The 11540-nt window shown below is 25.1% G+C and overlaps 4 protein-coding genes across 4 annotated transcripts; 2 read left to right on the forward strand and 2 right to left on the reverse strand.

Annotated features, from left to right (window-relative positions):
* Positions 1–734: 734 nt before the first annotated feature.
* MKS88_004869 (uncharacterized protein) lies at positions 735–1701 on the reverse strand (the record flags this gene model as incomplete). Its single annotated transcript, XM_067218080.1, has 3 exons — positions 735–794; positions 1021–1169; positions 1392–1701. The coding sequence occupies 3 exons, from the start codon at positions 1699–1701 to the stop codon at positions 735–737; spliced, it is 519 nt and encodes a 172-aa protein (XP_067071249.1).
* A 2112-nt stretch (positions 1702–3813) lies between these two features.
* On the reverse strand, positions 3814–6284 carry MKS88_004870 (N-acetyltransferase; the record flags this gene model as incomplete). The annotated part of the gene is made up of 2 exons (XM_067218081.1): positions 3814–5903; positions 6227–6284. The coding sequence occupies 2 exons, from the start codon at positions 6282–6284 to the stop codon at positions 3814–3816; spliced, it is 2148 nt and encodes a 715-aa protein (XP_067071250.1).
* Positions 6285–8624: 2340 nt separating this feature from the next.
* On the forward strand, positions 8625–9490 carry MKS88_004871 (histidine triad protein; the record flags this gene model as incomplete). Its single annotated transcript, XM_067218082.1, has 2 exons — positions 8625–9145; positions 9409–9490. The coding sequence occupies 2 exons, from the start codon at positions 8625–8627 to the stop codon at positions 9488–9490; spliced, it is 603 nt and encodes a 200-aa protein (XP_067071251.1).
* Positions 9491–10386: 896 nt separating this feature from the next.
* MKS88_004872 (ATP-dependent Clp protease proteolytic subunit) lies at positions 10387–11112 on the forward strand (the record flags this gene model as incomplete). The annotated part of the gene is made up of 1 exon (XM_067218083.1): positions 10387–11112. One exon carries the CDS (start codon positions 10387–10389, stop codon positions 11110–11112), a length of 726 nt encoding a protein of 241 aa, XP_067071252.1.
* Between the last annotated feature and the right edge of the window lie 428 nt (positions 11113–11540).

An 11540-nucleotide genomic window follows, 5' to 3' on the forward strand; every position in this document is an offset into this window, starting at 1 on the left:
ATGTTACACATATACATATTACACATATACATATTATACATATACATATTACACATATACATATTACACATATACATATTACACATATACATATTACACATATACATATTACACATATACATATTATACATATACATATTACACATATACATATATGTATGCAACTTTGCAAAAAGAATAAAAAAATAAAATAAAAAAAGCTTTTTTTACACAAAAAAAAAAAGAAAAGAAAATAATTATAAAAATGCAAAGAACACGAACATAGTTTTATATATAATATAAAGTGGAACAGTATTTACATACATTAATTAAAATAAAAATAAACATTTTGGCTTTTTACATTCCCGCATAATTTTTTTTTTTTTTTTTTTTCGGATAACTTATATAAATATTTATATATGTTTGTGTATTAATGCACATCGCTGTGTATATGTGCATACAAGCATATTCATGCACATGTTCATGTACACACCCAAACATACATGCACAAGCACCCACAAACACATCTACGCGCATATATATGGCCTAACCTACGCACAGTTCTGCAAATTTTCAAATTTGTTAAATCATAGAACAGAGAATGCACTTTAAAAAAAATTTTTTTTTTTCCTCTTTATTATTTTTATTGCCAAATTTCTGCATTATGTGTATCTTTATTAATATAACATAAAAACTTATGAATAATAATATACACATCCATAAATAACAAAAATAGAGTCCTATAAATATGGAGGCTATTTTTTCGCTACATGCTTGTCCATGTTAGACTGTCCACAGTTGGGGCAAATGAAATTCTGCGAGCGTTCAGGTTTAAAATGGTATGAAGTGGAATGAAGCAGTATGGAATGGTATTAAGGAAAAGATACGTAGGATGAAGCTATGCATAACAAAAGGACGCATAACAAAAGTACACATAATAAAACCACGTGAAATACAAAGGAATCATAGAGTTAGCTAGTGGAACACACTTAACGTACATCAATTCGAATGCACTTTTTCTCCTGCTTTGTACATCCTTACCTCTTTTAAAAACTTCTGTTCCCTTCCTTTAGCTGGAAACATTACTAAATTGCATTTTACACATCTATATTTGGATAATTCGTTATTAGATTTATATGAATCATTTGTCTTTTTACCTGTCTCTTTTTCTCCTCTCTTGTAAAAAAAGCCTATTACAGGATGGCGCAATGCAGGGGAGGAAGGGAGGGGGAAATTAATAACATGCACATAGGTGTGCAAACACACATGTACACATATATATATATATATATATATATATATATATATATATATATATGTACACCCATATATACATACGTGTACACTCATGCATAATAACATATATATATCACAGTGGAACAATGCAAATACAGGTGACTAACTGTACGTACCTATTACCGAACTAATAGCAAAAATTATAGCAGCTATGCTGATGGGGTTATTTATTCCTTTGCCAAATTTTTTGCCCAGCTTTTCGCCGAGGGTTTCTCCAGCCTGAACTATATTAGATTGCACCTTTTGTAAATATGTTTGTTCTTTATGATTATTTATATGAACAAAATTTTTTGGAGCTTTGTTATTAATCCGTGTATTCTTTAATATTTTATTGTTAATATAATGAATACTTCTTTGAATTTTAACTGATAATGTTGATACAAATACTACTACAATGTAGATACATGTTAAAGTATATAACCTCATTTTATCTTATCTATTCCTTTATGTTTCTAACCATGCAATTAATATTTTTTTTATTATAGCAAGTTTAATAAAGTCAAATGGAAATCTTGTAAAAGCATATACTTGTAACAGTATTCACTTATCGCTCTATTTAACCAAAGTTATCACAATACACATAATTTTTATAAAAAATCGTACTACTAATGAAATGTTCATACGAAGGTGTAACTCCGTTGAAATGAATTTCCAATTTGATTATTTTAGTAATTTAAAAAAAAAAAAAAGGGAAAAGAAAAAAGAAAAGAGAAAAACGAAAAAAATAAAACTGTACATTTATCTTCCTCCCACATGAATTACAGAAATGTTCCTTACAAGTGCTACTCTCATTTAAAAAAGAGATATGCATGCATAAACATTTTTATTATATGCTCACATTAAAATTTTGTTATTTTCAATAATACCAAAAAAATCCGTTTTCATTCTATTATTTTTTATTTTAGCCGTTTATCTGCACACATGCATATGCATATCTATGTATCTAATCTTCTTCTTTCTTTCTTTCTTTTTTTTTTTTTTTTTTTTTTTTGTTTGAACCAAATTACAGAAGCCTCATTATTTATAGCTACAATTTTAGGATTATTATTATTATTTTTTTTCCTCTTTCAGTATAGAGAATAAGGAATACGTTAATTAAATACAAATTATTAATATACATATATATATCAGTTGCTAGTAAGACTGTTTTATAACATTAACCATATATGTAAAATCATTTTATCTCATCCATATGCACATGTATACATATTTATATATACCTCCGTGTGTGTATAATTATTTATATAACTGCAAATGGCTTAATAACAACACGCGTAAAAACATGAGAAAATATATTAAGTTATGTTATAAAAAGCTAAATATATATTTCATTCAAAAATGAAAATTCTACCTTTTGGATATCATTTTAAATATATTAAACGGGGTATTAGTAATAACCCAAAATATAGAAAATACCTTATTATAGTAAGAGGAATAAAAAGCTACTCCGATTTTATTTTATTTACATTTTTGCTTACATTTTTTTTTTTGTATCTTTTTAAAAGTACCTTATAGCATCATGTTGTAAAATGTTTATAACGAATATAGTAAATATTTTCAGTCTTACTATTCTACACAGCTTTGTAAATACATTTGAGTTATTGATTTAAAAATAGGTAACAAATAACAAACATAAGACCATTTATTGGTGTTAATATCCAAATTTTTTTTTTTTTTTTAAATTTAAGAGAATACTGCGCTTTTGCGACAAATATGGAAAAGTATGCACTGCAATACGTATGTGCATATTATATACATATATATATATATATACTCATACACATATATTCAACATATATGCATATATTTAACACGTAATAATACACAATTACCAAAGATATGAAAAAAGTACTCGAACTAATTATCAGTCCAAAATATTATTAGTATAACTCTTCACATCTGCAAAAGGAAAAATAAAAATTTACATAAACATGTGCTGTAAACATGTATCTGTACATAACACATATGTATATATGTATATGTAATTATGAGGAGGGGAAAATAAAGAGCAGATGACGGATTGGTATTAATACGATTAATGCCAGTATGCACAATATTCGAGTTAAAAAGAGAGTCATTAAAATAACAGAAATGTGGAAGCATTTGAGGAATAATTTTTTTAATTTTTCAAATGTTGTGTACATTACATATTACAAACTTAAAAAAAGCCAGAATTTACAAAAATGTTAAGGTAAAAAAATAAGCCATTAAAAAAAAATAAAATGCACATATATGCCTATACACATATACATGCCCATACACATATGCATATACATACACATATACATGCCCATACACATATACATGCCCATACACATATACATGCCCATACACATATACATGCCCATACACATATACATGCCCATACACATATACATGCCCATACACATATACATGTACATACACATATGCATATACATACACATATACATGCCCATACACATATACATGTACATACACATATGCATATACATACACATATATATACGCAGAACTACACGTATGTATACACTTCCGCGCGAGTGCTACAAAAACAAATCAGTATTCCCCCAGATTCATCGCCTTTTCAAATTTGTTATTACCTGATGAATTAAATTTATAAAAATCATCTTTATTAAGAATTTTAGACCATATTAATAAATCCCCTCTCATTAATCCCCTTCTAACAATTTGAGACAAATTGAAACCATTTTGTTTGACAAAATATAAGCTATCTGTATTTAAATTATTTGTAAAAACTTTTAATTCTTGGTAATTCTTTTCATGTGCAAAATTTTCTAACTGTGTTAATAACCTGCTTCCTATTCTCATCCTTCTACTATCTTTTTTAACAACCATACGAACTAGCTGTGCAATAGAATTATCCCCTTTAAATGGTACAATTCCAACACAGCCAACTATTTTTTTATTTATAAAACGAAAATTCGAATCTTCATCATCATTTGTCCTCATACTAAATATATTTCTTTTAATTTGATTAAACCTGAACGGTACATTTTGCCTATTATCAATTAACTCCTTATTTGCTATATCGCCTATATTACACAGTACTTTCTCTTTTTCTGTATTAGCTCTGTTATCTTGTTCTTTTTCATTAACTGAATTTACGTTATTATTAAAAATATTCGGATGCTTTGGGTCATTTACACTATAATTGTTAGTACTATTATTATTACTATTACAATTACTATTATTATTATTATTATTATTATTATTATTATTATTATTATTATTATTATTATTATTATTATTATTATTATTACTATTACTATTATTACTATTATTATTATTATTATTACTGTTACTATCACTATTACTATTATTACTATTATTATTAATATTTTGTTTATTACTAATATCATTACTAATATTTTTTTCAATTCCACTGTCATTATTATCATCATTATCGTCATTCCCATTAATCTTATCCTTGTTTTTATTTTTTTCTGTTTTATCATCTATGCTGTTGCTAACAGCACTTTTACTACAATGACTATTCTCTTCTTTATTATTCGAGTTTTTACAACTACCAATAATCTCATTATTGGCAATGTTAGAATTATCACTCCTGCTAACCGTTCGTGTAGAATCAGTACCACCTGTTCCCCCTTCTATGGTCATATTACTTTTTGCATAATTATCTGTTATATCATTTTTATGATTTTTATTTTTCTCATCATCATTTAAAATATTATTATTACCACTATATGATGAATTATTATTAACTTTGTAATATACATCATTGTAACTGTTAGAAATATACAACTTATTACAATTCATATTATTTGATATATTATTTTTTATAATATTTTTTTCATTATTTCGATTATCATCTGTAACACTCTTTTTTCTATTTATTTCACTATGCTTAATTTCTGTTGTTTCGCAATTATTCTTATTAAGTTCATATTTATTTTTAATACATTCAACATTATCAGTATTATTAATATTTTCAGTACTATCCATATTATCACTATTATCAGTATTATAAGTATAATCAATATTATCAGTATTATCAATATTTCTGCTTGATGTACTATTAATTGACGTATTATTTACGTCATTGTAACCTTCACCGCATTCTGATGCAGCACTTTTATTACATGATACATCTTTTAAACATTTATTTTCTTCATCTATGTTTTTTATATCTGAACTTCCTTTATCATAACTTAACAACCTTTCCTGTTCTTCTTGTTCTAATATAATTTTTTCCCTTTCATGTATATCACTACATGTCGTACGGCTAGCTGAGCTAAAATTATTATCAAAAATTTCAGCTACCCAAAAATTACATCCTTCCACGTTAATATAACTTTTATATAAATTTTCCAAATCGGGACAATCCTTTCTTATATGATTTAAAAATTCTAATTTCGCTCTTATATATAAATATATTAAAAATATTATCAGAAAATAAAATATTTTTTTTAAGTCTAGAAAAAAAATATAATTTATAACAATTATAACTAACAAATCATAAATGTGTTGTATGGACCAATATATTACTGCCGGTAAGGTTAAGGAGTTAAAATGATCATATAACAACTGTCTTACTTCGTTTATGTCTTTTTCTTCTAACTGTCTTATTGATATTACTGGTTCAGGAAATTTTGCTTTTTGCTTGTCTATTCAAAATAAGGGTGCAAAAAGTAGGTAATAATATATAAAAAAAAAAAAAAAAAAAAATTAAAATATGACTTGATCAGGTAAACGAAATTTATACAAATGGCAACTACGCACACATGAACATAAAATAGTATTCACAAATACATCCATTCATACACATGTATATATACATATATGTACATGTACACATACGTCACATCAAGGTTAATGTGAACAATACTAATTTTTAAAAATCATTTGTTTCGTTCTTATATATATGCATTTTCTTTAAAACACTATTTTCAAGCATGCACTTTCTTTTTTGAAAAAATTTGCATTTTACTAATTAAAATATGAGTTATAGAATTTGTTGTTTTCCCTGTCTGCTTAAATAAATTCATTGTTTAATATCCTTTTTTCTTTTTTTCTTCTATTTGTTCATCCCTCTTTTTTTATTCCTCCTCACTATTGTTGTCAGATATGTTATTTTTTTGTGAATGATTTGACAAACTTCAAATAAGAAAAGACTAATCTCAAAAAAGAAAAGTTCAACTCAAACAAACCATGCAAAAACTTATCATTTGGAATTATCTGTAATTTGTAATGTTAACATACTTGCTCGATGCTGCATGTTTTCGCGCAATTTGTTTTTGCAAAAATACAAAATCCTAGTTCAAAAATGTCGAAAAACTGAGCACATAAATATATATATATATATATATAAAAGTATAATATATATATATATATACGCAAAAGTGTATATTTTATTTCAGTTTTTTGGGTAATTATTTTTAAAAATAAAAAGGAAAGAAAAAATTAAAAAAGGAAAAGACGTAAAAAAAGGTAAAAATGGTGAACAATACGAAGATGAACAGTGTTAAACGCGTTATTAAAAAACGTATACATATATATATATACATAAAAAAGTTCAAAAAAAAAAAAAAAAAAATTGAAAAAAATGTTATAAAATAAAGAAAAAAGTATCGAAAACAAATGCTAAAACAAATTATTGAAATAATGCTAAAAAACTATCAAAATAATGCTAACAAATTAACGAAATTAATGCTAAAAAACTATCAAATTAATGCTGAAAAAATTATCGAAATAATGCTGAAAAAATTATCGAAATTATGTTAAAAACATATCGAAATTATGTTAAAAAATTATCGAAATTATGTTAAAAAAAATTGTCGAAATTATGTTAAAAACTATCGAAATTATGTTAAATTCTGGAAAAATTGGTAAAAAAATTATCGAAATTAAGCTGAAAAAACTGTCGAAATTGAACTGAAAAAAATTGTCGAAAAATAAATCTACAAAAATTGATGAAATTAAGCTGCAAAATTGTCGAAATAAGGCTATGAAAAAATTGCCGAAATAAGGTTATTAAAAAATTGCCGAAATAAGGCTGAAAACATTGTAGCAGTAATGATGAAAAAACATCAAAAATATATTAAAAACTAAAAGTCGAAAATTAATAATATAAATGTGATAAATAAAAAAAATAAAATTCTCATATAATTGCTCCTTAACCACAATATGTTTCCTTTATATATACAAAAAAAAAAAAAAAAAAAAATGCTTATTTTGTACAGCTTCTTTTCTTTATTTTGGTTGATGGTACTTTTATATAAAAAATGTTTACAAAAAAACACATCATATAAAATAATATGTGTAACAAGTTTTTTTTCCGATATATTTTAAAAAATATATAAAAATAGAGACATATTAATGTTCACACGGTGTAGTTTTGCCTATAATAATAAATGATAACCTGAACTATGGTAAAGCTTCGTAGTAAAGAAATGGTACATATACATAATAATACATATATATATACGTGGACCCAGTAAGTTTTCTTTTGAAATATTAAAAAATCCAATTATTTGTTCTTATTACTTTCAAGCACATTTGGAATGTTCAGCTTTTTATTTGTTAAACTATAATATTAAATGTACCGCTTTTGTACAAAAACAAAGAAAAAAAAAAAAAGAATCAATTATTGAATGATTGAATGAATGATTGAATGAATGAATGAATAAATGGAAAGAGGAATTAAAAAAGAAATAAATAATTAGTAGGAAGCTGATCAATAGAACTTAAAATTCAATGTATATTTATTCCTATATACGTATATATAAAAATACGTATTAAAACACATATATATATATATATATATATATATATATATATATATGTACAATATATATTATATATTTTTATGTATATAATACAAATATTCGAAATTTAGTCCTATATTATATGTAAGAATGAACAATATATGGTTTGCATTATAATTTTACTAAAGAACGACAATTGTATGGAATAATCAATATTCGAAAATGATTTCAAAAAAATGTATTTATTTTTTTATTTTGGTATCTTTTTGTATTACAGGTTTTCATAGAAATCTTTCCAAGTACTCTATGTCAAAAAAAAATTAATTTGAAACACATTTATTAAAGCAATTTTTTCCGTACTTCCCAATGCAAATTCTGCACTTAGGTTTTTAATGGAAACTGTAAAGAAAACATTCAACAGGTATAAATATCATTAGTTCATCATTTCAATTCAATTCTATTCATTTAAATTAAGTTAAATTCAATTAAATTCCATTCAATTCGTTGTATTTATATTTTTTCTTTTTTCTTTTTTTTTTTGCACCTTTTTTATTGATATAAAAATTTTTTACTACAATTAACTAGAAATATAGTGGCTTTATTTTTCTCTTAAAGGGTAAGATGGAAAAGTACAAAAAAATACTAGAAAAATTAGAGTGGGATAAAAATAGGAGCTGCGAAAAATATGAATTTGGTATGTATGAAATTGATAAAAGAGAAGTTTTCTTAACTACGAAATATTCCTATGGATTTGTAAATAACAAGCCGTTATTACCAGGTCATATATTATTAACCACATTAAAAAAAAAAAAAAAATACAATGATTTAGACATAGAAGAAATTATAGACATAAATTTGCTATCAAATTTTATGTGTTATGTTATGGGCATATTATTTAATACAAACAATTTTTCTATTGCTATTCAAGATGGAAAAGATGCTGGTCAAACAGTAGACCATCTACATATTCATATAATTCCAAGAAAAAATTTGGACTATAAAAATAACAACAATATTTATAAAGATTTAAATAAAGTTAATTTAGGTTATGGCAGAAATATATTATGCAATTCGTGTAATCATTCAATCAATGTTCTTTCACAAATTCCAGTGACGGAAATCTTTAAATTGGAAGAATTCAAGTAAAAATGCATGCGCATATACGTGCAGCGTATATATACATATAAATACAAATGTACACATAAACTTTCACATATATCTACTTTGTGTTTTACATATATACCACGCTACTCCCTTTTGTATGAACACAATTCTTTTCTTTTTACATGCAACTTGTTACGTTTTCTGTTTTTTTATCCATTTTGGATACCTTTTTATTTTATTTTTTTATGAAATATATTATCCTCTTATTTGTTTTTTTTTTTATTTTACTGCTTCTTTTTAGCACGTCTATTAGGTCGATTGAAGAAATGGAAAAAGAGGCTAATTTAATTAAATCATACATTGATAAAACGTTTTCATCTTAAAAAGCATTCTGTTCACGTCGTTTGACGTGCGCAAATGGCGAATGATCGTTACTTGTAATTACCGCATTGATGATATGTTTTCACATAGTTACCATCATTATGACGCAGATTAACATACCTTTAATTATGATATTACGAGTACAATGTATTATTAGCTTAGGCTCCTTTGCAGTATGTAGCGAATAATCTCATTTTTTGTTACCCCCAATTGATGTATATATGCACTTTATATAATTTTTTTTAAAATGAAAATACAATACACTTTTTAACGGGAAGAAGTTATTGCAGAATGCGTTTTTTTTTTTTTTTTTTTTTTTTCTTTCATTTTTATATTAATTCTTATAACAACAAAACAAGAAAAAAAAAACTGTTTTGTTTTTTTTTTTTTTAATATATTGCACACGGCTTATTTGTGCATACAAATTTTACAAGGGATTAATGTGCATTGCATCAACTGTGCATATGCATAATAATTATACGTACGATCGTACATATATATATATATATATATATATACATACATATCAGTATTTTTTTTTTTTTTCTTGCTGCATTACTCGAAGCACTTGTTTAATGCTGCAGTGAATGCGTACATACGAAACTTGTGTATATGACTGTACATCATTTCCGTATTGCGATACATCAATTAACGCTTGTTCGAACAAAATATATATAGCAAACATATAACTTACATTACATTATGTGGTATTACTATTTTACTGTTACAGTGTTCATGTTTTACTGTTACAGTGTTCATGTTTTACTGTTACAGTGTTCATGTTTTACTGTTACGGTGTTACTGTTTTACTGTTACTCCGTTTCATACTAATCGCTGACCCATTTGCCATAAATATAGAAAGAATTAAATTTTCTATACATCATGCTTAATGACAAAAATGCAGTATTTGTTTTTACTTTTTTTTACAATAACTGGTATTTATTTATGTGCCTGTAAAAAAGCTACAACATGGTATAATTTTATTATAACAAACAAAAGGGGCATAAAAAAATATAAAAATAAAATAAAATTTACTGATCATGATTATCAGAAACAGAATATACATATTCCCTCTTTGTTATTATCAAAAAGAATAATATTTTTATCTTCACCAATATATCCTCATATATCAGAACAAATTATTTCTCAGTTGTTATATTTAGAATATGAATCCAAAAGGAAGCCAATTCATTTATACATTAACAGTACAGGTGATTTAGAAAACAATAAAATAGTAAACTTAAATGGAATATCAGACGTAATATCAATAGTTGATGTAATAAATTACATATCATCAGATGTGTATACATACTGTTTAGGTAAAGCATATGGGATTTCGTGTATGCTAGCTTGTAGTGGAAAAAAAGGCTATCGTTTTTCATTAAAAAACTCTTCCTTTTGTTTAAAGCAGTCTTATTCTGTTATACCATTTAACCAAGCTACAAATATAGAAATTCAAAATAAAGAAATAATGAACACGAAAAAAAAAGTCATAGAGATAATTTCAAAAAATACAGAAAAAGATCAAACTATCATTTCAGAAATATTAGAAAGAGATAGGTATTTTAATGCAAACGAAGCTGTTGATTTTAACTTAGTTGACTATATTCTTGAAAAGGAATAAAACGTTTTTTAGTCCCTACTAGTAGCACTTGCTTCGGAGCTGGTCCCCATGTGCGTTCGTGTTTATATTTCATTTTTTCACGCATAGTATTAATATTATAGTTAAGCCTTCCATTTAGCATTCTATGATTTATTTTTTACCCCATATTTAATCATACTATTTATATTAACTCGTGCATACATGCATACGTACATACGAGCATATATATATATATATATATATATGCCCACTAACAATCGAACGTGGCACTTTTCCAATCAGGGCTGTATATTTTAAGGAAAAAAAAAGAAAGGATAATACATTTGAGTAAGTCGTACCAGCTACTAAGCGTTTTTACCTATTCTGTGTTACTATGTAATAGCGGTATTGTACGCCTATCTGTGCAAAAAAAAAAAAAAAAAAAAAAAAAAAAAAAAAAAATGCGTATA

The sequence above is a fragment of the Plasmodium brasilianum genome, chromosome 13 (genome assembly GCF_023973825.1).
Source record: "Plasmodium brasilianum strain Bolivian I chromosome 13, whole genome shotgun sequence".
Lineage (NCBI taxonomy): Eukaryota > Apicomplexa > Aconoidasida > Haemosporida > Plasmodiidae > Plasmodium > Plasmodium brasilianum.